Source organism: Saimiri boliviensis, chromosome 6 (assembly GCF_048565385.1).
Source record: "Saimiri boliviensis isolate mSaiBol1 chromosome 6, mSaiBol1.pri, whole genome shotgun sequence".
Lineage (NCBI taxonomy): Eukaryota > Metazoa > Chordata > Mammalia > Primates > Cebidae > Saimiri > Saimiri boliviensis.
In genome coordinates this window covers 61,500,417-61,526,978 of record NC_133454.1, presented here as the reverse complement: position 1 = coordinate 61,526,978, position 26,562 = coordinate 61,500,417, and the positions used below count along the sequence as shown (strand labels likewise).

At 47.3% G+C, this 26,562-nt stretch overlaps 2 protein-coding genes across 3 annotated transcripts in view; one reads left to right on the top strand and one right to left on the bottom strand.

Moving 5' to 3' along the window:
* FAM118B (family with sequence similarity 118 member B) overlaps positions 1–2,533 on the bottom strand; it is a 48,621-nt gene extending 46,088 nt beyond the window's left edge. The window contains exon 1 of one of the 2 annotated variants that reach the window (XM_039470527.2): positions 2,455–2,533. The gene's annotated coding sequence lies outside the window, so the exon portion shown is untranslated. The remainder of the gene's footprint in view (positions 1–2,454) is intronic. The other variant, XM_039470526.2, reaches the window with a different exon arrangement.
* Positions 2,534–2,606: 73 nt separating this feature from the next.
* RPUSD4 (RNA pseudouridine synthase D4) lies at positions 2,607–13,783 on the top strand. The gene is made up of 7 exons (XM_003923528.4): positions 2,607–2,831; positions 3,221–3,386; positions 4,841–5,042; positions 9,530–9,623; positions 9,701–9,845; positions 10,964–11,061; positions 11,937–13,783. Exons 1-7 carry the CDS (start codon positions 2,643–2,645, stop codon positions 12,159–12,161), a joined length of 1,119 nt encoding a protein of 372 aa, XP_003923577.1. The 5' UTR covers positions 2,607–2,642; the 3' UTR covers positions 12,162–13,783.
* Positions 13,784–26,562: the final 12,779 nt, after the last annotated feature.

Sequence of the window (26,562 nt, the reverse complement as noted above, 5' to 3'; positions counted from 1 at the left end):
AGTGGTAACTTATGTACCCACACTGGCTAAAGCTGTACTGTCAAACCAAACAAAAACTTTGAATTCCTGAAATTTCTCTAAAAAATTTCAACAAGGCGAACCTAAAAGTTCCTTCTCCAGGGGAAAGGGACCAACGTTTTTAATCTTAGTCACTAAGTGTGCTCTGAGTTCACTTGAAACCCAGGCGCACAAGCTCTGTGTCACTAGCAATGCCATATGAGTTGGTTTGTTTCCTGCCACAAAAGGCCAATTCTGCAAGAACAGGTGTAGTTTCTTGAATGCCTTAAGGTTAGGGTAGAAACAGGTTCTCCTATGCCCCATATAAAACCATAAATGTGCTGTACCCAAAACAAGTTTTTAATTAATGTAATGATATGAATTTAAGTCTTGATGTCAAAATTTCAGGGTCCTTGGAAAAGGGAGCTTCAAGTATCTAAGCAACATGTGATGTTCAACTGTTTAGTGAAATTAGAACCTAGGTCTGGAGCATGGAAGATAATAATTCTTTTAGGGTGGAATTTCTCAGCTTTTATAGATCTCTGTCCTACTGGTAAATTTGTGTGGGGGGGGCGGAGGCGGGACGACAGGAGAAACATATGTTGTTTCCCACTTCCCCTGGAATTCTTTGCATTTATATCTGATCTGCATTTACACCTGCCTTAAAACAGAAACATACACAAGCCTTGCTTCTTTCCCACTTTACAAATATATCTGCCTCTACCTTCATTCTTCAGGCTAAATATTGACAGAAATAAGACAATTCAAAATGTTCAGACACACCTAGCGCACATTTATGATTCACTTCAGCCACCTAACAGATATGAGTTTACTAAGTGCCAGGTGAGTGGATTTTAAAAAAGAGAGTCTTGGCCGAGCGAGGTGGCTCACGCCTGTAATCCCAGCACTTTGGGAGGCCGAGGTGGGCAGGTCACGAGGTCAAGAAATCGAGACCATCCTGGCCAACATGGTGAAACCCCCATCTCTACTAAAAGTACAAAAATTAGCCGGGCGTGGTGACACACGCCTGTGGTCCCAGCTACTCGGGAGGCTGAGGCGGAAGAATCGCTTGAACCCAGGAGGAGGCGGAGGTGCAGTGAGCCGGGATTGCGCCATTGCACTCCAGTCTGGCGACAGAGCAAGACTCCGTCTCAAAAAAAAAAAAAAAAAAAAAAAAAAAGAGTCTTCCAGGGACCCACAGATCAACAGTAGGTGCCAAGAGTATGCTTTGACCTGCATAACTCATAATCCATTCAAACTTAAAGGACAGTTACAGGTTAGGGGAAAAAGACCACTGAATGAAGTATGACCTCATCACCGACCACCTGGATTGTAGCTAGTTTTCATGCTATCAATGAACCCTTTCCTTTTCCATCCGTCCGGCATTCAACTGCCAGATTCAGAATTCCACTTTCAAGGAGTCTCTGTCTAAGCAAGAAGCTTCAAAGCCTTCCCACTACTTATCACCTCTAGTTAAAACGCTTCTTCAGCTTGAATCTTCTATGGGTAGCTCCACCTGATCAACTTTTTTTCTTGTTGGTATGGCTCCCTTCTGCCAATCCCCTTCGGACGTGTAGAACCCAAATCTAATTCAACTACCTATTCTCTAATAACTCCTCAGGCAGCCCTCGTTCTAAGCAGTCTTAAAAAATAGTTTCTTCTATCGTCACAGATCCATTTGTTTTCAGGACATTGTTTCTGAACTCAGCATAAGCCTTCAAATGGCAGTTGTAGCCCAAGTCATTTTTAACGCTGCCATCCCAAACAGATGTTTATCTTTGCAGCCACCCCTGAGTGAAATCAGAGGGAGTACCGTGCAGTTTGGGTAAGGGAATCCCAACATCGCATCTCGTGAGAAAGGGTTTGGTGTGGTTGCAACTATGGAGAGGAAAAATAAAGGAAACAGAAAAAAGTGAAGGTCTGTGCTCCGTATACTTTCAGCCTTTTCTTTAGGAGTAGGGAAGGTAGGGAGGATCCCCAATAAATGAATTATTGAGGAAGGGAGAAAAAAACACATTGCTCCCTAAGTAGGAAACAGGGGCTGGGGGCCCTAGATAAGCGAAGGGATCGTCATCCTTAGAAGAGGGGGACAGGTTACAATGCGAAACCGAGTCTGGGAGTTGGAAGACGAAGGATGGAGAGGCTACAGAGATCCGGACATCCGATCAAGAGGGTATCCGACATGTCCCGCAGGGGACTGGCGGATAACCGGAGATTGAGTGGCTCAGAGGGACGGCGTCGGTGCCTAAGACGGCTGTGAGAAGAGCGTTTATGGGACATCGCTACTAAAGGGGCGCGGGGGCGGGGAGGAGCTTTTGGGTGGGATCGTGCACCAAAAGGAGAAGCGATTCTCAGACCAGCGCTCTTCTTGAATGGAAATCCCGGGGAAGCGGAAAACGTTAGAGCGTTGAGGCACCAGAATGTCCCAGCCCCAGCCCGGCTTCCCTACGGACTCACCGCGTCTTCTCCAAACGCCACCGCTCCAGCTGCAGCTACCGGCCGGCGCAGCCGCACTGAGCGGCCACCGCCCCACGTGACTCGCCCAGGCTCCACCCCGCACGTGACCCGCAGAGCCCACCCACTCCCGCCTCCCTCTTGTCTCCCTTCTCCGCGTGGTCTTAGCTGGCCCCGCCCTTCCTGGCAAAATGGCGGCTCCCAGGTGGAGCGTGTTGGGCTTCTGGATCCGGAGAAACAGCCAGGGTTTAGGGAGTCTCTTCGTTCTCGTCTCAAAGTCATTTTGTTCCGCTGCCGCTGCTTCTGAGCCCTTAAATGCCCAGAGATTAGCAGAGAAGCTCAGAGCCCAGAAACAGGAACAAGTCACAAAGAAGGAGCCGGTGAGTGCGAAGGGACGAAAATTCCCAAAAGGCAGTGCGCTCATTGGTTTCCCAGAAGGGGAGTGGGTAGAAGGGTCCTCTGACTGCGTGTAAGTCAATACCCAGTACGCAAGGTGGGAGGGTGGGGAGAAGGCGGAGGGGAGGGGTCAGTAAGGGTACGGTGTTTTCTCTTGAGCTGGGTCTTTGGTTTACTGTCAGGCTCAGTCCTAACCACTGCGTGGGTAGGCAGATTAGTAGACGCGTACCCCTGCTCTCAGATTGCACGAGGAAGGCGCGGGTCTGATGCAAAGATAGTCATTCCCTACTTAGATTCTCACCCAGATCTTTATGGAAAGTCTTCTCCCCGCTTCCGCACCAGGCATTCCCCACCCCTCCTTCTTTCTCCCTAGGTGTCCACAAACCCTGTTCAGCGGAGAGTGCAAGAATTAGTGCGGTACACACGGCAGCTACAGCGAGTCCACCCCAACGTGCTTGCTAAGGCACTAACCCGAGGAATTCTCCACCAGGACAAGAACCTTGTGGTCATCAATAAGCCCTACGGTCTCCCTGTGCATGGTAAGCATCACTTGTGAAAGGGGAAGCTGCTTTCTGCTACAATCGAGGAAAACTGACACGTTACTTGTGGTGCACTCTGAAGCCTTGCATTCAAATTAATTAAACCTTTGTAGACACCCAGGACACAGAAATAAATAAATAAGAGTCCTCACTTTCCAGACATCTGACAATAAACAGCAATTCGTGGAATACGCTGTGTGCAGACCACAGAGACCACTGTGGAGATATGCAAAGGCTGTGTGGTTCTAGATTAAAGGTTATCTTCCATCAAAACTGGGAATGAGAAAATGATACATAAGAAATAAGCGGGGAGGGGTGTGTGTGCACGTTTGTTTTGGAGCATGTGTAACATACAACTCTAGAGTGACTGGTAATTAGTGGATACTCAAATGTTTCAACAAATGTCGCGTGTAGTTTTCAGGAAACAGCTGAGGTGAGTCAGGAAAGATTGATTTAAAAAATGCATTTGTGAAAGAATTTTGCAGAGGGAGAAGGCCCATTTTAGTTAGAAGAAGGTAATGCTTTTTGGGGAGATATGGAGATAGTCGTTCATAAAGACAAGGAATTGAATCAGACATTGTCCATTGTTTCTATAATTTCTTCTCCCTTGATTTTTACAACAGCCTTTTGCCTTCCCATTCCCCAATGAAGTTGTTTTCCAGATATCTACATTTTATAACAAGAAAGCAAAGTTGGAAAGAAAAGTAATATGTCCAAGGTCAAATAGCTAGTAAGAAGAGTAGAGTAGAACCCCAGGAATGTCTAACCCCAAAGCCCATCATCTTAATCACTCTTATTTAATGCTTTTCAAGGGCCTTGTGGTCTTGCAAAGGATGTCTGAGAAGAAAGCCACATGCTCTAGAATGGTGCTTTTCAAACTCTAATATGCTTATGAATCACTTGGGCAGCTTGTAAAATGTAGATTCTGATTGAGTAGTCTAGGTTGGGAGCTGGATATTCATTTCTTTTTTTTTTTTTTTTTTTTTTTTTTGAGACGGAGTTTCACTCTTGTTACCCAGGCTGGAGTGCAATGGCGCGATCTCGGCTCACCGCAACCTCTGCCTCCTGGGTTCTGGCAATTCTCCTGCCTCAGCCTCCTGGGTAGCTGGGATTACAGGCACGCGCCACCATGCCCAGCTAATTTTTTGTATTTTTTTAGTAAAGACTGGGCTTCACCATGTTGACTAGGATGGTCTTGATCTCTTGACCTCGTGATCCACCCGTCTCGGCCTCCCAAAGTGTTGGGATTACAGGCTTGAGCCACCTCACCTGGCCTGGATATTCATTTCTAATTAGCTCCCTGGACATGCCATTGTTGCTAGTCTCTGGACCACACTTCAGTAGTAAAGCTCTAGAAAATATTAACAGTTTATCCATTAAGGGCTTTTCTCCCCAGTAATTCTTTGGTGAGATCTTTTTCAGGCCACTCAAACCTCTGGCTTTCTCCTTCTTAGGTGGCCCTGGGGTCCAGCTCTGCATCAGTGATGTACTACCTATCCTGGCAAAGATGCTTCATGGCCACAAGGCAGAGCCCTTGCATCTGTGCCACCGGCTGGACAAGGAAACCACAGGCGTAATGGTGTTGGCTTGGGACAAGGACATGGCACATCAAGTCCAAGAGTTGTTTAAAACCCGTCAGGTGGTGAAGAAGTACTGGTATGAGGCCTGCTGATGGCAGTAGAGGTGGTATAAGTGGAGGCATTTCTTTCATCTATTTATTCATTAAAGAGCAGAAACTCCCATTAATAGAAGGCACTGCTCTAGGACCTGTGAGAGTATAAAAAGTATGTGAAACAGCTTTGATGCTTAGAATATTAAGTCTGATAGAACAATGATTCTTAAATCTGGTGTACATCAAAACTATCAAAAGTTAGTCATACAAGCATGGGTTGGCCATGGCGGCTCATGCCTATAATCACAGCATTTTGAGAGGAAGAGGTAGGAGTATTGCTTTAGGCCAGGAGTTGGAGATCAGCCTGGGCATCATAGTGACACCTTTTCTCTATAAAAAGTAAAAATTTAGCCCAGTATAGTAGCACATACCTGTAGTCCCAGCCACTTGGGAGGCTGAGGGGGGAGTATCGTTTGAACCCAGGAGTTTGAGGTTACGATGAGCTATGATCGCACCACTGCACTCCAGCCTGGATGACAGAGTAAGACAATGTTTCTAAAGAAAAAGTAAACAATTAATTATACAAGTAACATATGATTTTATTCCTGTGTTAGAAATAATCAGACAACAAAGATAATGTGAAAAACTCCTGGAGAATCCACCCACTCTACCATTCTAGTCTTTTTCCTTGAGGTAACAACCCATGTAATCAGTTTCGTTTTTATTCCTCTGGTTCTTACTCAATGCATTTACATGCATGTCTAGTGTATACTGTGTGTGTGTGTGTGTGTGTGTGTGTGTGTGTGTGTGTAGATATGTACATACATATTTCTATATATATCCCATTGTAGAATTTACATTATGCTTTTTCCCTTGCTCAACTCTGTGTCTTGGGGATCTTTCCATGTTAACACATAGAGGTTTACCTCAGTGTTTTTAATAGAAAAAAGATACATGAGCAAAAAGGAAATCCTCTACTTCCCATCTGTGCAGTTCCCTTCCCCAGGGGCAATTGCTGTGACTGGCAATTGTGTCCAGAGTTACCGAGCGTATGCAAGCATATTACTGTATGGCAGTGTATTTGACACACTGTTTTGTACCCTGCAGTTTTCACTCAGGTCATATATCTTAAGAGCATTTCGTGTTGTACATTTAGAGCTGTCTCCTTTTTAATTGCTCTGTGAAATAAGACTGTATGGATGGATATTTAGGTAATTTCTCATTTTTCTGAGCCTATTGCAAAGAATATGTGAGTGTATTTTTAGGGTAAATTTCTAAAAATTGAATTGCTGGACTGAATGGTGTGTGTATTTAAAATTTTAATAGTGCTCACATTGTTCTCCACAAAGGTTTTATTGGTTTACATTCCCACCAGCAGTGGTGAGTACCTACCTGCCCTTATCAGCCAAAGCATTTTTAAAGGGTTTGCCACTGTGATAACTTAAAAAAAAAAAAAAAAAAGTCTATTTCCTTGTATAATAGTGATGTTGGTTATCAATTTACATGTTTATTGGCTATTTGAGTTTCCCTTTCTGGGAATAGACTATTTCTTTTGCCTATTTTTCTATTTGGTTGTTTATTATTTTTTTTCTTTTTTCTGTTTTTTTTAAGACTGTGCTCAGCTTTTTTTTTTTTGAGATGGAGTTTCACTCTGTCACCCAGGCTGGTGGGCAGTGGCACAATTTCAACTTACTGCAACCTCCTCCTGGGTTCAAACGATTCTCATGTTTCAGCCTCCTGGTTAGTTGGGATTACAGGTGCATGCCACCATGCCAAGCCAATTTTTTGTATCTTTATTGGCCAGGCTGGTTTTGAACCCCTGACCTAAAGTGATCTGCCCACCTCAGCCTCCCAAAGTGCTAGGATTATAGGCGTGAGTCACCATGCCTAGCCTGGGTTATTATTTTCTGTTTGATTTGTAAGTATTCATTTATATTTTGAATGTTAGTCCTTTTTTATATTACAGATTTTGCAGATACTTTGTGATCTGAGGAGCCCTTTAAAAGTCTCTATGCTTGAAACCTACCTATAGAGGTTCTCATTCATAAGTCTGGTGGTTGTGGGCATTGGCACCTGTCTTTTAAAATTTGATGTACAATCAGATTTAAGAACAACTATAATAAGAGGTTGTGGAGAATGGAGAAATTTAGGACAGCAGCTAAGACCTCAAAAAGATTTGTGTTCAGCCGGGCGCGGTGGCTCAAGCCTGTAATCCCAGCACTTTGGGAGGCCGAGGCGGGTGGATCGCGAGGTCAAGAGATCAAGACCATCCTGGTCAACATGGTGAAACCCCGTCTCTACTAAAAATAAAAAAAATTAGCCGGGCATGGTAGCGCGTGCCTGTAATCCCAGCTACTCAGGAGGCTGAGACAGGAGAATTGCCTGAACCCAGGAGGCGGAGGTTGCGGTGAGCCGAGATCGTGCCATTGCACTCCAGCCTGGGTAACAAGAGCGAAACTCCGTCTCAAAAAAAAAAAGATTTGTGTTCAATCTCAGCAGTGTCATTTACCAACTATGGGGTCTTGGGCAAGTTATTAAAGTTCCGTAAGCTTTGTTTTCTTCATATGAAAAATGGAAATAGTAGAATTTACGACATAGTTAAATGAGATGGATTCACGTGAAATATTTAACACAGTATATAGTAGATAGTAAAAGTTGAAAAAATTAAAAAAATATAGTATTATATCTAGTCAGGCAATCAAAATATTAAGACTACAAAATACATGCTATGTTATTTGTGAAAATTGTACATCAAGGTTCAAAATTGATAACCATTCTCAGTATCAGGTTCACGGAGGAATTGAAGTCGATCAATTGGGTCTTGCTGAATGAATAGAATTTGATAGGAATGGTGGGAATATGTTCTACATCATGGGGTGGCGTGCACAAAGGATGAGGGCTTGCATGCAGTTTGGAGGGGATGATTGTGGGAGATGACACTGGAAAGGTGGGCTGCAGCTCAGGTAATGACAGTCGTAAATACTGGATACAGGAAGTAGAAGTTGGAATTAGTGGAATTAGAACATAGCAGGCAACTGATTAACATTTGCTAACTTAACTTCATAGCAGACTTAATTATTATAGTTATTTGTTTGAATTTTTTTTTTTTTTTTTTTTTTTTTTTGATTTGGGTTCTTTTTATATGGCCCAGGCTGGAGTGCAGTGGCCATTCACAAGTGTGATCATAGCCCACTGCAGCCTCAAATTTCTGGCCTCAAGCAGTCCTCCTGCCTTAGTCTCCCAAATAGCTGGGCCTGCATGCTCCTGCCACCAAGCCTGGCTTATTTGTTTGAATCTTCTTACTAAATTCTGAGTTCCTTGAGAGTGGGGATTTTTGTCCTGTTTCTCTATGCAGAGCTAATGCCTACCCAAATCAGTGCTTCACCCATTCAGTGAATATTTACTGATTGAACATTCTTGAATTGTAGTGTCATATCATTAGGAAGGGCAGTCTTATCACAGAGGATCTACGAAATCTGTAAAAAATGTTAAAATGTACCATATAGTAGCTCAGACTTCCACCAACCTGAAGTGGAGTGTCTACATTGTGAAATGGTGTGTCTCAATGGGATTTTGACCCCTTGGTTAGTGATTATACAACAGGCCACCAGGTACCCAGATGGACTCTTCCATCATTGACCTGAAAGAGGCATAAATTCACAGACAGATTAAACCGTCTTCTACCTGTCTGTGAGATCATGAGAGGGAGAACACCAACAGAAGCGATTTGGAATGAGTCACTGAGTTGTGGTTGTGGTTCCTATGACTTTCTTGCCCCAGCCCCCAGGGCTGGAGTGCAGTGGCATGATCTTGACTCACTGTAACCTCCACCTGCTGGGTTAAAGCACTTCTTGTGCCTCAGCCTTCTAAGTAACTGGGATTACAGGCGTAAACCGTCATACCTGGCTAATTTTTTTTTTTTTTTGTATTTTTAGTAGAGCTGGGGTTTCACTATGTTGGCCAGGCTGGTCTCTAACTCCTGACCTCAAGTGATCCACCTGCCTTGGCCTTCCAAAGTACTGGGATTACAGATGAGAGCCACTGTACCCGGCCCCTATAACTTCTTTGGGTACAGTTTCCTCTTGTTTTACCTATGTGACAAATAAGCCAGGAACAGTTCTCTGAATTTTTTATTAGGTTCATTTATCAATTATTCATTTGTTCATTTAACAGACTATCAGAATCTACAATCTCTTATCATTTGAAAAAGAAAAACAATATAAAACTGTATTATCAGAATTTTAACTGTACATATCCATTTTTAAGGCTAGAAAGACCACGTTATTATAGTTTTTTTTAACCCCAAATATTCCATAGTTAGCGTATGTGACTTTAGTAGTAAAAAAGATAAGCTTGTAAAATGTATCAGCTCTCAGGCTAAGCATTATGCCAAGACAATCTTGCAGGCCCCTTCGACCATAAGAAATCACACATTAGTGCAGAAGGTCCAGCGTGAAATCTTCCAAGCAGCCAAATCTAGGAACTCCTTTCTGGCTTGGTTGGCTAAAGCAGTGATCTGTGTCACCACCAGGGCCATCACTGTGAGCGTCCCCATGCCCTCAGCAGGAGTCGTGGACATCCCCATCATGGAGAAGGAGGCCCAAGGCCAGCAGCAACACCACAAGGTGGGTGAGCAGCCTCTCTGAGGCATGGGGGTTGCTGCTTTTCCTTGGGAATCATATCTCGATTTCTTTGGCTTCAGATGACATTGTCTCCGAGCTACCGCATGGAAGATGGGAAAATGGTGAAAATGCGGAGCAGCCGGAAAGCACAAGTTGCTGTAACTCAGTACCGGGTGCTCAGCAGCACTCTCTCCTCCGCCCTCATGGAGCTCCATCCCATCACTGGTGAGGGTGTCACTTTTCCACAGTGCGATCACAAAACCCTGTGCCACCAGGTTTTGTCCAGGGCCTTGTTCTGAGCAGCTAGTATTGTGGCTGACTTGTGTGAGAATGTGCTTCTCGTGCTAATCTGAGGCTGGGGGCTCCCATAGGGATGGTTGTGGCTCACAAAAGAATACAAACAGTTTGAATACCTCTATTTAAAACTGTGCAGAATGGTTCCTCAAAATGATTCTGCATAGAATTACCAGAAGATCCAGCAGCTCCACTTCTGGGTATATACCCAAAATAATCACATATTTGCACACATATTCATAGCAGCATTATTCATAGTACCAAAAGGTGAAGATAATCCCAGTGACCATTGGTGGGTGAGTGGAGAAACAAAATGTTGCATGTACATACAGTAGAATATTATTTTCAGCTTTAAAAGAACTAAAGAAAGGGAAATTCTGACATATGCTACAACATAGAAGCACCTTGAAAACATTATGCTAAGTGAAATAAGCCAGGCACAAAAGGGCAAATGCTATGTGACTCCACTCATGTGAGGTACCTAGAAGAGTCAGGTGTATAGAGACAGAAAGTAAATGGTGGTTGCCAGAATCTTAGGGTAGGATAAAGGAGGGGAGATGAATGGGGAATTGTTTAATGAGTCCAAGAGTTTCAGTTTGGGAAGATGAGAAAGTTCTAGAGACGGATGGTGGTGAATACACCTAACGCCACTGACTTAGCATTTACTATAATGCCAGTGGTTAAAACAGGAAATTTTATGTATATTTTACTACAATTCAAATAATATGAAAATCGATACTACTTGTCATTATGTAGTAAAATTACTAAAAAGTTGGGGTAATGGTAGACACCAGGTTCATGATAATGGTTATCTATGGTGGAAAGAGGGAATTGTGGTAGGGAGGGGTACTTAGAGTATTTACAATGTTTACTTCCTAAGCTGTCTGGTGCTGCGTAGCTTATAGTTTGTTATATTATTCTTTATACTTTATTATAGTTGGGGCTTGGCCAATTTACTGCACTTTGATTTAATATGATTTGAAGCAGTTGCCAATACTGGTATTGTTTCTGTAGCTCCTCACAAGTTTTCTTTCCCTCTGTCTTTTAAGGAATAAAACATCAGCTTCGAGTTCACTTGTCATTTGGATTAGATTGTCCAGTCCTTGGGGATCACAAGTACTCAGACTGGAACAAGTTGGCCCCTCAGGTAATACTAATTTGGCACAATGTGCAACAGATACGGGAGAGAACTTAGGCCTTCCTTTCTTTAAAACTCTGAAATGAGTTACAACAAAAGCTATTGATTGTCTTCAGACATGGTAGCAAGCTCTTTATCTCGCTTTTAGAGAAATTTAGAAGCATTCAGTGACTGTCTGCTTGGAGCTGCAGGTTTGTAAGTGAAAACCTTACTGTTTCATTTGTTTAGTCTGATTTTGTTGGGAGGCTGTGGGCAAGGGGAGGAGTGTTTCCAAAGGCTGAGAGCAGCCTTTCCTGCCACTGCTAAAGAACCATGGGGGGCTGGTGTGGTGGCTTACACCTGAAATCCCAGCACTTCCGGAGGCCAAGGTGGGTGGATTACCTGAGGTCGGCCTTTCAAGACCAGCCTGACCAACATGGAGAAATCCTGTCTCTACTAAAAATAGAAAAAATTAGCCAGGCATGGTGGCGACGCATGCCTGTAATCCCAGCTACTGGGGAGGCTGAGGCAGGAGAATCACTTGAACCTGGGAGGCAGAGGTTGCTGTGCGCCAAGATCCTGGCATTACACTCCAGCCTGGGCAACCAGAGCAAAACTTTGTCTCGAAAAAGAACCATGGGGAAAGTCTTTTCATTCTTAAGCCACAGCCCGTTCTCCTGGTAGGCCAAAAAGCACTGGCTAAAACGAACGTCTTTGGTGTGGTCATTTTTCCCTTACCTAGGTTCTGAGCCTTTGTTAGACCTGCCCCTGAAGCAGTCTCTCCATTACTGTGCCTTCCAGGGGCTTAGTGTTGGCTCTCTGTAAGTGGAAGTCTCCTGACTTGCGTGTTTATCAAGAGTGGCCTGTTGGCCTTGCTCTCAAGGGTCTGTCCTTTCTTTGTGTAGAAGCTGTCTGTGGGCACCCTGAAGAAGCTGGGGCTGAAACAGTCGAAGGCCCGCTACATCCCCCTTCACCTGCATGCCCGGCAGCTGATCCTGCCTGCCCTGGGGTCCAGGAAGGAGGAACTTAACTTGGTCTGCAAACTTCCTCACTTCTTTGCACGTTCCCTGCGCCGCCTGGGTTTAGAGATGCCAAATCAGGATCAAAGTAACAACAGTGAAACACAGTGAAGACCGTGGGAGCACCCCGGCATCTGGGAGCACAGTGAAGACCGTGGGAGCTCCCTGGCATCTGGGAGCACATATTGGCCCCTGATCTGTTCTTTGTTTATGGGGCTCTGCTAACTTCTCACTTGGAACAGACTCCAGAAGAGCCAGCTGGGATAAGGTGGAGTATCTCAGCTGCTACAGGGCTTTTAATGGAGAACAAAACCTATTCACTGATAGTTTAGCTACACTGTGGAAAGTCTCCCTGCCATAGGCTCTCATTGCCAATATGGAACAGAGCCCAGGGCCAGGCAAATTGGGGCAGTGACTGGAAAGGAAAACTAAGTGACAGAATCTAGGGCCAGGAACTGTTTTATCCAGCAGTGAAGCTCTGGAGCTCTCCGGAAGGTTCCCATGGTTGGAAAGAACATAATGGTTAACAAGTATCATGGCGTCCAGGAATTGTCCAGCTATAGCGTGGGTGCCCTACTGCACTCCGATTATGGAACCTGTGAAGGGGTGTTGAGTGTGAGGTTGAGGTGGGACATTTGCTAAGCAAGGACGGCAGGTATGAATGGCAGGCAGGTAACATGCATACATGAGGCTGGCTGGGTGGAAGGTAGTCACGGGGAGCAGCACACTGTCTTAACAGTTGTTAGTTCCAGCTTGTTCTTGCCATGTAGGAATGGATTTTCTCTTTTTTTTTTTTTTTTTTTTTTTTTTGAGACGGAGTTTCGCTCTTGTTACCCAGGCTGGAGTGCAATGGTGCGATCTCGGCTCAGCGCAACCTCCGCCTCCTGGGTTCAGGCAATTCTCCTGCCTCAGCCTCCTGAGTAACTGGGATTACAGGCACATGCCACCATGCCCAGCTAATTTTTGTATTTTTAGTAGAGACGGGGTTTCACCATGTTGACCAGGATGGTCTCGATCTCTTGACCTCGTGATCCACCCGCCTCGGCCTCCCAAAGTGCTGGCATTACAGGCTTGAGCCACCGCGCCCGGCCAGGAATGGATTTTCTCATTTATTTCTTCGGAGAAGCTACCAACGTGGATACTTAGGTGAAACCTCCCAGTGTATTCCCAACTAAATAGAATTTTTAAAAATGCTTAGGCAGCCAAGCACATAATACTTGCAGGCTGAATTTGGTCTACAGGCTAGCAGTTTACAATCTGTGTTTAATGAATGGTAGAGAAGTTTGAGGAAAGGTGCCGTCTTCGAAAATTCCAGATCAGTGGTTGGCATTTTAGCTGCCTTTCTAGACTTGGAGATGGCTTTGGTTGGTCCATAAATGTGTAGTTACGAGAGTGCTGCCATTAAAAAAATAAAAATCTCTGTCGTGGAAGCATACCTCCTATTCTTGGATCTCAGAAAGAAGAGGGCTGTACCAAACACTGTTAGGGATAGATGGAAATGACCTGGGCCTCCCTGCTCAGTTGGTCCATCCAGCTCCCACCTTGTTTCTTGCGGACAAATACACCTCACACTACTTTAGGCTGACAAAGAAAGGTGGAGTGATGGCCCAGTTAGGGGGTACACCCCAGCACAGCCTTTATGTTCCCTCTGTGTAAACGATGCCACTTTCTAACCCGTCCCTGTCTCTGTGGTACCTGTTGTTGTGCATAATAAATTTAACTTTGAAAGCACAGATGAGACGACTATATTTGTTTATATAAGAACTAAATATTTTTGCTGCTGTTTCTATTTCTAGCAAACCATGCTAGTCAAAAAAAAGGAACAAGAATGTGACACTTAGGAAATATTGATAATTGACTTTATTCAGGGAAACAGATGAACAGGAATACCCACAAGAATGAAGAAAAGGCTAGACGCAGTGGCTCATGCCTGTAATCCCAGCACTTTGAGAGACCGAGGTGGGCAGATCACTTGAACCCAGGAGTCGAGACCAGCTTAGGCAACATGGTGAAGCCCTGTTGCTACAGAAAATACAAGAATTACCCAGGCGGGGTGGCGCACCTGTTGTCCCAGCTACTCGTGAGGCTGAGACAGGAGAATCACTTGAGCCCAGGAGGTTGAGGCTGCAGTAAGCCATGCAGGTGCCTCTGCGCTTCAGCCTGGGTGTCAGAGAGAGACTCTGTTTTAATGCAAAATAAATATAAAAAAAAAAGTGTGACAGATTCGTCTGGAGTCAGATCCAGTGATGGGGGTCCCAGGGTGATCTGGTCTGGGAGCAGATGCTGCTCCAGACATGCAGGGAGGACAGGGTGTGGGAATGTGCTCACCGGGTCGGGCCATTAAGCTCAGGACAGTGGCCACAGAGGTAGGACCCAACCTCTCTGAAATGGGAGTCGGGTAGGGGTGGGGGACCCACTAGTTTCCAAACCTTGCCAAATTTAAATCCTCTGGGGGTTAGGGCTTCAATATATGAATTTTGAGCAGGGAAGGGAAGTGGACTCAAATCAGTCCCTAACACTAATTATTTTGATATTTTCCCCATAACTATTTAGCAGTGTAAAAACCATTCTTAACTCACAGGTCATAAAAACACACATGGCAGGCCACGTTCAGCCCACTAGCTATAGTGTGGCTGTTTCTATTTCTAGTAAACAATGCTTCTCAAGATAAAGGGACAGGAATGTGACAGGAAGTGTTGATCTTTGACTTTAATTCAGGGAGACAGATGAAGAGAAACCTTGGTCTTGTGGGTGTTTGATGAAATCCCAGGTACCCAGGAAGCCACCACAAAGGGACCAGGTAGTAGCCTGCATGCCACAGTGTGGATGCAGCCCAGGGCTGCAGATATCGGCTGGGAAGCCCAGGGAGGCCTGCTGAAATCCTGGAGCATCCCACACTGCTGCGCGGTTGGGCAGGCAAGGGTGAGAGCTGGTGAAGTTCTTCCTTTCCTGTGGTTTCTTAGGCGTAAAGAAAGGATTAACGTTTCTTTGATCCTTAGTGGGATCTGGGCTGCCCGAGCAATGGGTCTTGCTAGGTAGAGTGGCTATCTTTAATCACTGACAAGAATGTAAGAGGAATATTACCCCACATTAGTGTGGCCTGGGAAACGGGTTACACAGCAAAGGAGCTTGGAACATGCCTAAAGTGAGCTTCATCTATTTTGAAATACTGACGAGAGCCAGCTGAAAGATTTGATTTAGTATTAAGTCATACACAGTAATTGGTATAAGAAAATAGGCTTTTAAAATGTCTATTTTTATCAAAGTTCTACATGCACGTGATTTAAAAAATCAAGAACTATTCTGTTCAAATGACTCTGGTTAAAAAAAGAATAAGAAAAAATCAAAATGAAAAATCAAGAACTATAGGCTTGCCAAGAAAAGTAGCAGCTCCTTGGTCACTTGGGATTGTTTGCTGTGAGCTCTGGGAGGTGCTTGTGCTCAGCAGAAGGGGGAGGCCGGGTCTCCAGCGCCCCTTCTGGTGGCAGCCCTGGCTCTTCTGCTCCAGTAGGTAGCTCTGGGGTAGTCGATTTTTTTCTGTGCTAAGCATGCCCAGCCTAAGCCCACAGAGCACTTTCTCAATCCTCATATCACCTGTCTTTGTATAATAGCCACATCAGCGACTCTGAGCTCCTCACTTACTTTGATACCATGAACTCTTCCTGCATCTCCTTATCTGACCTCCTTCCAGGCTCCTTCAAGGGCTCCAGCATGGTGCCCCCAGAGCTCCATCTTGGCATCCTGACCCTCTCCCAGAGGGAGAGATGGGCCAGCTTGAGAAGCCTCTGCCTGTGTGCTGGTGACTCACAAGTCTGTCTCTGACCTTGATCTCCCCCTTGAGCTCGCCATCTTCATGTCCATCTGCCTGAGGTCATAGCCCCTTGGGAGCTCCCTCTCCAGGCCTGCTGCTCCTGTCCTCTTACCTGCCTTAGTTTAGATGGCATCACCAGAGACCTGGGAATCACTTTTGACTCCTTCCTTGCACCAGTCCCCAAATCCAATTAGCCACTAATTCTTTGCCAGTTCCCTCTAAAACCCTTCTCTTACAATGCACTTCCCTCTTTAATTCTAATCTCTCTTGAGAACCAATTTCACCATCCCCACCCTTCAGCTACGATGGGATAGGTGGAAGGGCATAGTGGGTTAGAAATAGGATCATAGGCAATCTGCTAGTTCCCACCAGAAACCAAACTCAAAAGGGAGTGTTGAGACTGTCCCCAGGTTCCTGGGGACAGGGCAGTGTGTGGGGGGATATCTATTTTAACAGGGACAGGCAAATAGAGCAGCCTCCTTCCATATTTTCTAAGTCTACTGTCCTTGGCTCTCTGGACTGCTTTTAGCCAGGGTGCCTGGTAGGATATACAGAAACATGGCCTTCTGCTTGTGCTTGTGCAAAGCATGCTATGTGGATGCAGACAGCTTTCTCCCAGTGGGGTGCAAAGTCTGCTGGCCCAGGGCAATGTAATTCGAACACCAGCTGCCCAGTGTTAGGCCAAATGTCACAAGTTAATGGCACATTCCACAGGACATGCCTCACTTCAGACACCAGCTGCAAGCTCTGGGGTTTCCCAGCCACCTGTACTTCTAACCAACTAGCTACAAATTCAAGAGTGCTCATAAACCCCTCAGGTTTGATCATTTGCTAGAATGACTCCCAAGACTCAGCAAAGCACAATCCTTCCTATTACAGTTTTGCTGTAGCAATAAAATGACACAAATCAGGACTGGCTAAAAGAAGACATGCATGGGCAAGGTCTGGGAGAATCTCCAACATGAAGCTGCCACACATCCTCTGTGCACAGAGCCTGATCATGTCACCATCCCAACACGTGGATATGCATCACCAACCAGGAATGCCACTTAAGCCTTCATGTCCAGAGTTTTTATTGGGGTTTCATTATTGGCTACATTGTTGAACTCAGTCCTACCGGGCTCAAAGTACCAACCCTCTAATCACACGGTCGGTCTTTTTGCATCACCAGCCCCTGTCCTGAATCTAAGGCCCAGTCGTGAGTCCTCATATTAGCATAAACTATTAGGGCCCATCATAAATAACAGATGTTCCCATTGCTTGGGAAATTCTAAGGATTTAGGTTCTCTCTCCCAGGAACCAAGGATGAAAGCAGACAAATTAGTACACAACACTTTTTCCTCCCCTTCAGCTTGCTGTGTCCCCAGTGAGCAGCCAGCCTCGGTGGCTGTCTGCATAGATGCCCCTATCAGCTGCAGCCTTAAAATCCTTTCAGACAAGAGGCCTTGAGAGATTTCTGTTGACGTCCCTCCTAGCACCTGCTGTGGCAGGCACACTGTCATCTGCTGCCATCCTTGCAGTGGAAAACGGATTTTAATCAGGGGTGATTATACAGATGGGTGAAGTTCTTCTTTCCCAGGTATTTTCACATGCTGTGAGGACACAGCCATGGTGACCTGTACTCAGATCCACCCTAAAGGCTCATCTGGCCCCTGCCTTCTCACTGCCATCAGTCTGTCCACACACGTGCCCCTACCTCCTAGATGTGTCTGTACACCCCAAACACCTGCATTGTTCAAATCACTTCTTGAGGACTAACCACCCTCCACACCTATTCGGCTGTTCGCCTACTCCTAGCTCACTCCGTGGGACCTTCAGCAAAGGGCTGCAGAATGCTTTGTTGGGAAACAGGAGTGTGGAGACCAATGAGGAGGCCAACCTGGTCCTCTATGCAACATGTGACAGCGGCTTGCACGAAGGTGTCACTCCCCATTCCTACTCACTGCCAGCTGTAGACAACTGCTGATCTATTTTCTGGAAATAGAAAGATTCTTATTTCCCTATAGATTTGCCTATTTTAGATGCTTCATATAAATAGAATGATATAATATGTGCTCCTTTGCCACTGGCTTCTTTCAGTTAGTGTAATGTGTCCAAAGTTCCTTCACTCATGTAACATATGTTGGTATCTCACTTCTTTTTTTATTTTTTGAGACAGAGTCTCACTCTGTGGCCAGGCTGGAGTGCAGTGATGCAATCTTGCCTCACTGCAACCTCTGCCTCCTGAGTTCAAGCAATTCTTGTGCCTCAGCCTCCCAAGTAGCTGGAATTACAGGCAAGTGCCACCGTGCCGGGGTAATTTTTATATTTTTAGTAGAGGCAAGGTTTTGCCATGTTGACCAGACTGGGCTTGAACTCCTGGCCTCAAGTGATCCACCCACCTCAGCCTCTCAAAGTTCTGGGCCTACAGGTGTGAGCCACCACACCTGGCCAGTATTTCACTTCTTTTTATTGCTGAATAATATTTCATTGTATTGATATACAAAATTTTGATTATCCATTCATCATTTGGTGGCTGTTTCCACTTTTTGACAATTGTGAATCATGCTGCTTGAAACATTCATGTATAAGTTTTTATGTGGATGTGTATTTTAACTTCTCTTGGGTACCTACCTAGGAGCGGAATTGCTGGGTCATGTGGCAACTCTGTTTTTAGAGCTGCCAGACTGTTTTCCAAAGGGGTTGCACCATTTTACATTCCAAGCAACAATGTATGAGGGGACCAGTTTCTCACCAGCACTTGTTATTACCTATCTTTTCAATTATAGCTATCCTAGTGGATGTGAAGTGGTTTCCCATTGTGGTTTTGATTTGCATTTCACTAGTGGTTAATGATACTGAGCATCTTTTCAGGTGTTTATTGACTGTACATCTTAAAGAAATATCTATGCAAATCTTTTGCCCATTTAAAAATTCAGTTATTTGCTTTTATTACTAATTTGTAGAAGTTCTTTATATATCCTGGATTTCACTCTCTGTCTCTCTTTTTTTTTCTTGAGATGGCGTTTCGCTCTTGTCCAGGCTGAAGTGCAATGATGCAATCTTAAATCACTGCAACTGCCGCTTCCCGGGTTCAAGTGATTCTCCTGCCTCAGCCTCCCCAGGGACGCACACCATGTACAGTCAGTTTTTGTATTTTTAGTAGAGAGGGGGTGTCTCCATGTTCGCCAGGCTGGTCTCGAATTCCTGACCTCAAGTGATTCACCTGCCTTGGCCTCCCAAAGTGCTGAAATTACAGGCATGAGCCACCACCTGGATACCACTGTCTTATTAGAGATATTGTTTGCAAATATTTTTTGACTTTCTTGATTATGTCAGTTATAATAGGAAAGTTTTCAATTTTGATGTAGTCCTATTTATTTTTCCTTTTGTTGCTTATGTTTTTGGTGTCATATCTAAGAAACCATCACCTAATAGAAAGTATTGGATATTTTCTTGCAAGAGTTTTCTCGTTTTAGCTTTTACATTTAGGTCTATAATCCTATTTCTATGTGTGGTATAAGGATGGTGTTCAATTTTGACTGGGTAGCCAGCCGTCCCAGCACCATTTGTTGAAGATTGTTCTTTCCCAAGTGGAATTTTTTTTGTAAGTTGTCATTTTTGATGGTTACAATGGGTCAAATATAGACAATTTCATAGGGTGCAATGTAGTTTTATTACCATTTTAACATGAATGAAGTAAAAGGCATTTTCTGATTTTGCCACCAGAAGGCAGCAGTACTCCAGATTTTATTCCTCTCTGGGCTAAGCTACTCCAAAAAATGGGAACAGGATTTCAAGTATGAAGTATCTTGCACAAGAGCCTTGCTGTCTTTCTCTAATCCCCCGATAACCTTCACTCTGGCTACTCCAGCGTTGTAAATCTCAGCCTCCTACTTTTTCAGCTAGCTTGATGCTGGTTTTCTGTTCTCTTGTGGATTAGCAGGAGGTCATGTTTTGAGCTCTTTGAGTGAAGTTGACACAGAATCTGATTCCTATACACTCAGTGTTAAGAGTGTTACATGTTTATTATAAAAATGTAGAAAATATAGTCAAGCTGTCCGCAACTATCCAAAAGCCTAACAGGGACAGGCATTTATTTACCCACCACATGAGTTTGGTGTAGCTAAAATGTCAATCATTCTTACCTCTTTGCTGATTTAATTTGGGTTTAATGTAGTAAAAAGTTGCTATCTCTGTTGATTAGATGCACTGATTGATAGTTATGTACAATTTTGACTAAGCAAAATCAGGTAAATGGATTATTTCCCTACATTATTTACTAAATAGCGGAGGAAAAATAAGAGTGACATCTTGGACGCCTCTGCTACAATGACGTCTTTTCGACACATTTAAGTGTGTGAGTGCCGGCCCGGCTGTTCCCTTCATCCTCTGCTGTTCTTGGGTGACAGACTCCTCCAGGGAAGGCCTCACCCCTGCCCTCACTGCAGGATCCTCTGCTGCTCCCATGGCCTGTCTGACATAGACTGAGGGGTCCTCAAACCCTTAGGTCTCTCTGTGCATCTCACCTGCTATGCCTGTGGGCCTCTGAACCCCAGCATCAGAGCTACCCAAGCACCCCCTTTCCCCAAGGCAAGCTGACCAGACTGTCCCAGGGGGACTTGAGGGGGACCAAGACAGGACAGCCTCCCATGTAGGGAGCCCAGCAAGGCCCAGCTCCGACCTGGAGCCGCGTCCTCTTTCAACAGGCTGGGAGTGATTATCATCTGTCCATCAACAGCTTCAAGGAGCCAGTGATGACCTGGGCCATTCAGGGAGCCAGTCTGGGGGAAGGGGTTCCCGCTTTGATGTGCTCAGTGAGGTCAGGGAGCAAGCAGGAGGGGAGGCCCAGCGGGAGAGCGGCTGGCACTGTCTCCTCTCCCATCCAGGCTTCCAGGAAGACATCAGCTTGTCCTCATCACCCCTTTCATCTCTCTGTTCTCTGGGGACAGGCTCCTCATCCCAAACCTCCAGGCTGTATTCCGAGGAGGTCATGGTGGCCGGACCCATCTACCCACTTCCTCTGGAGTTGGCTTTAAGGGACATGTGGTTGTCACTTCATGTGTGCAATGCCTGCTCTGAGGGTCAGGCGAGAATCTCCCCCCTTGTAATCAGGGGCTTCCATGCTGGGAGGGGCCTCAGGCCATGGGCATCACCCCAACCTGAATGCTGGGACGCTCCAACTCCGTTGTTAACTGGCAACTCATAGCTGCTAGGGACTCACCAGCTGCCAGGCACTCACCAGCCACTGAAGGTGCCACCTCCATGGGAAAGAAGACAGAGGAAAAGAGAGGGTGGGAGGCGGAGGTGGCAGGAGGACAGGGAGGGAGTGAGCCACTGTGCCCTGACCTCTGTGCGGCCCTCCGAGCCTGTCTCACACCAGGGCCTCCTTCACGCCGTGCCCGAAAGGCTGCCAGCCTGTCCTGGCCCTGCTGGGGAGTCTGGCCTTTGTCCTGTCTAAAGTTACAGAATTTTCCAGAAGTGTCCTTGAGCTTACTTTCTAGAGTTATAAACCAGCTTTCCCTTGTCACCCTACTTCTCCAACCTAGGAAAGAAATGAGAGGAAGAAAGCAAGAGGCTTAGAGGGCCTGTGATCACAGCTGAGACTCCCTCTTCCTTTCCCTACTCCCTTGCGGAACCCCAAAACCCAGCACTCATGGTAATTTCTCACCTTGAGTCTGGCGCCTTAGACCGCTCGGCCATCCTGACACTCCATGATAATTTCTATATCGACCTTTGTTGCCCATGTGGAGCCTGTTACGTTTAAAACCTCCCAGTAGTAGCCTTGGGAGGGGTGTACTGTTGTTCTTTCTTTTTATTTTCATTTTGTAGATGATGCACATGAAGCCCAGAGTGGTCCATTGATTTCCCGACGTCACATCTGTACACAGCAGAACTATGCTTTGACCCAAGTCCATCTAACTGGGGAGCTCCACTCTTAACCTGCGTTTCTCCAGTGAACCAGGCGTCTGAGAGACCAAAAGCAAAGTCTCACTTCTGCTCTCTCCAGCCTTCCCAGATCCCCGCTGGGGTGAGCGAGTGCACTTGGAACAGGAAGCACGTCTCCTGATGGAAAGATGGGGCGACTGGGTTCTTCTTAAATTCCGCCACTAGCTAGCTGGATCACAGCCTTTCCAGACCTCACTGTCCTCACCTGTAAAGTGGGCAGATGAGACAAAGTTGATGAGCTCAGCCTCTAGATAAGACGATCTCCGAGGTCCTTTCTGGTTTCAGGACCCTGAGTCTGGTTGTGCCAAGAATACTCATTCGGGAGAATATATAACATCCCTAACCCCTTACTGGAACCCACAGATTCAGCATCTCAGAGAAGGGCAGTCTAGAAACTCAATATTTGGATCCAGTTTAGGAATCCAGACTGTACTTGGAGGTGAAGCCTCCCTGAAGGGACCGGGACTTAAGGCCTTTCATTATCCTGCCTGGGGCCTTCCCATCCTGCCCAGGGCCTGGGGCATCCTGCAGGGTGCTTGGACTGGGAGGGACAGGCCTGGCACCCCGGGCAGTGACTGGTCACACTGTGTTAGTTTGCTGGGGCTGCCATAATGAAATATCACAGCCTGGGTGGCTTCAACAACAGAAATTCATTTGCTCATGGTTCTGGAGGCTGGAGGCCCAGGATCCAGGTATTGGCAGGCTTGGTTCTCCGGAGGCCTCTCTGTTGCTGATGGCCACCTTCTCTGTGTGCCCACACAGTCTCTCCTGAGTGTGCGCCTGTGACCCACTCACCTCTTCGTCCGTGGACACTGGTCAGAGTGGGCGAGGGCACACCCTTGAGGCCTCATTTCAACCGAGTCACCCCCTTAGAGGCTTATCTCCAAGGGCCATCACGTTCTGGGCTTAAGTCTTCGACAGAGGAATTTGGGAGGCACCATCAGCCCACATAGCACATGCCAGCCGCTGCTGGGGAAGGTGGTCACAGCAGCAGAGGCTGGCTTGTATCGAACACCAGCAGCAAGCCAGGCGCGGTGCTGGGGCTGTGCCGTGTGAGCTCTGAGTCCCGCAGCACTTCCGCCAAGGAGATGTTTCAGAGGTGAGGAAATCAGCTGAGGGAAACTGCCCACAAGCACGCACCTAGAAGGTGAGGAAACAAGCCTGGACACACGGTCTTACTTACGGTGATGTACTGCTGCCCAATTAGATTTCTAGCCCTTTTTCTAGAAAGGAGGCGGGTCTCACTATTGCGCTTTTTGGCACCATGAGTCTGTTTTTCTAGAGTCCTGATGGAAATGAAGAACAGCCCTAACTCTGCTATTCTGACTCCAGTCTGGGGGAGAACTAGGACAGGAAAAGCAGAAAAAGGGGGTCAGTTCCTCCTCACTGCATGTGGAGACGGGCGTTCCAAGTTGAACGTTGGTGGCTTTGACGTGGGAGAGGGCAGACCATGCCCAAGTGGTTGTTGAAACCTCAGGAGCACATGCGAGGAGCCCCTAGCCTAGCTTAGGAGATGGCCTCGAAAATGGGAGGGGGCACAGCTATTCCCCAAACTGGGTGGGACTTGGGAACCCCCTTCTGGGATCATCAACCATGGATGTGAAGACCAAGGGCTCAGAGAGTGAAGGGTGTGGCAGATGCCCCCAGCCAAGGTGGCTGGCCTGGGAGTGGGAAAATGCTGGGAGAACACAGCATCGCCAGCAGCTCCCCAGGGCTGTGCTCCCCCGAAAGGGCCTTGGGTTCCACATGGAGTGTGAGATGTTTGAAGGTGTTGCCATGAAGCCGGTGTTCTTTGGGTCCTGGTTTGGGGGCCAGAAGTCCGGAATACTGGAGCTAAGGGAACCGCCTAGATCTGACATCAATTCCTTTCCCTGTCCCCAGATGGGGGCTGGAGTGGGGAAGGGTTGAGGTTGTCGTGCTCAAAGCTCTTTTCTTCTCATCCTCCTAAGCACCCAGCATCACTCATCCCTGGACAATTTAGCTGCCATCAGCACCTGCTGTTCGGTGCAGAAAGAAGGGAAGGGGAGGTCAGAGGAGGAAGGAGAGCAGAGCGGACACCAGGGGCTTTGTTTCCAGGTACCCACCTCCTGGGAGAGAGGGGCGGGGTTCAGTGGTGGCCCCACACCCTATCTGGTAGGCAGTCCTGTGTCTGAGGTGGAATTAAGCTGTCCTCACCTCCCCAGCATGAATGAGGCCTGGGGGCCCGTGACAAGAGCTGTCAGTGCTGGTGTACTGTCCCAGTAATCGCAGGCAGCACAGGACGCCTGGGAAAGATGGGATGGAGAGGGCAGGGTCCAGGGCCTGCTGGGGAGGGGCCAGGCAGGAACACAGATACCTTTGTGTGCACCTGATCAGGGCCGGCCCCTGGCTCTTCCTGTCGGAGGGGCTTCAAACCTGTCCTGTCTCCCGCACCTGGACTTTATGCAACTCTGGGCCTCGGGCCACATCTGACCACACTGTTCTGTTCCCAGCGCTCACTCAGGGCCACGCTCTGAGCTTTCCCTGAAAGCTTGTCCTGGAGGGGATTGAACTTCAAGGTGAGGCAGGTGACAGGAATGTCCTGGCATTGACCAGGTGCCTCCCCTTCCTCTCCCACTGGGCCTCAACCGGAGAAGAGCAGAAGGTACCTTGCACCAGTCCCCCTTGTCACCCTGGGCCAGCGCAGCCTGGCAGCCCTCATCAGATGGGGCTCTTACTGGGGTTGAGTTTCTTTCTGGCAAGAAGTTTTGGGCACCAGGGTTCTAGGCCTTGGGCCCCAGCCCAGCTCATTCCAAAACCATTAGGCCAGGTAACCAGAGCAGTGCAGTGGGGCCGGGCAGCAGCCGCAGCAGCTGCAGACAGCCTCAGTCCCCAGCGGGCCGACGGGTTAGCAGTGCACGTCACTATCGCCGCAGTCAGGTGCCACATCTGGAACGGCTCTCGGCCTCGTCTAATTGCCTCATTATTTTCCAAGAAAAGTGCCCCCATCTCCAGCTCTCCATTGCTGTCCTGAGATCCACCTGAATGGGCTCCAGGCCAGGGTTTGGGATTCTATGGGGTGGGGAGGGCATCTTTCCAACTTGCAGTCCCTAGAAAAGAGAGAAGGCACGTGTGGACCTGGCACTATCCCTGGTGCCTGGAGCGCAGGGTCCTTGAAGAATTCAGATGAATCCCTTGGGACACAGCAAGACTCTGACTTCTCTTCCGGTCAGCAAGTGTCTGTCATGTGCAAGATTGTCTGAAACTAGGGAAAGGCCAAGGAAGCAGGAGATACAGTTTCTGCACACAGTGGGCTTGCCATCTAGTTGGAATGACAAAAAGGAAGTGGAGAAACAGGCGAGGTGTGGCTTCTGATCCTGACCACATCTCATTTGCCTGCCTGTCACCTCGGGGCCCAGGCTGTGTGCTGGCCTAGTGCGTGCCGCGATGCAGCTGCAGCCGGGTCCTGGAGCACCTGATGTGTTTCAGAGAGCGTGTAGGAGAGGCCCCCAGGCATCAGGAGATCACTAGCAAGGTGCAGATGCAGCCTGGGAGGGGAGGGGGCCTTCATGGGGGCTAAAGAGTTTTTAGGTGGAGAGAAGGGAGGGACATTCTAGAGGAAGGAGTGGTGTGGTTTATAGATGTGTCTGCAAGTAGTCTGGTGTGTTCCTGCAGTGCAGAGCTTGGGGCAGGGAGTGACATGGCTGGAGAAGCAGCAAGCCTGGAGAGCTTGGATTCTGAGCCATAGGGGAGAGGATCTGTCCTGGGAAAGCCCAGGGCGGGGGATGTAGGTATCCCAGAGCTGTTGAAGAGTCAGGGCTGTGGCACCCCTGGAGGCCTGCATCCTCCTGATAACCCTCTCAGCTGGTGACACAAGGACCAGTCTCTAAGCAGCAGGTAAGCCACCCCTCAACGCCAAGACACCTGGAAATTCCCTGGCTTCAGCTCTCCTTGGGGCTCAGGTCACCACTTAGCCTGCTGTGTCTGGTGCAGACCTGGAAGGGGTGTGGGAGGGTCTGTTTGGCCAGCGGGTCTTAGGGTCCTTTTTTTTTTTCTTTCTTGAGATGGAGTCTTGTTCTGTCACCAGGCTGGAGGACACTGGCGCGATCTCAGCTCACCGCAATTTCCGCCTCCTGGGTTCAAGCGATTCTCCTGCCCCAGCCTCCTGAGTAGCTGGGACTACAGGCATGTACCACGACACCCAGCTAATTTTTGTATTTTTAATAGAAACGGGGTTACACCCTGTTGATCAGAATGGTCTCGATCTCCTGACCTCGTGATCCTCCTGCCTTGGTCTCCCAAAATGCTGGGATTACAGGTGTGAGCCTCGACACCTGGCCCTTAGGGTCCTTCTTGTACATCTTGTGGGCTGCTTTTTCCTGGCAGCCCACGGTCTCTCCCGCCTGCCCGAGGCAAACTCTGGGTGGGTCACTCCTAGGCCCAGCAACCCAGCTAGCCTGTCCTGGGAGTCTTTGACTGCAGCCAGAACGTCAGATAGGATGCGGAAGGCTTGGAACTGTGTTTAGGGTTCCAGGTGGAGAAATGGGAGGGTAAGGCGCACTCCTCCATCCTGCCCCCAGCATTGGCTGAGGCCAAGAATTCTCCTAACTGGTGCTGCTCCAAAAGATGACAGGCCGCCCATCATCTGCAAGCCTCTGCTGTGGTCTCTGCCACGGTCTCCGTCTCTGTCTGGCTCTCAGTGTTTATAGGTGTTCACTCTCTGTGGCCCAGCACGCGTTCCCTGGTGAGTGCCTTCCCTTTCTGTTAGGATTGCACTCTTGTCCCCTCGAGCCTGCCTCGCTCCCTGCCTCTCAT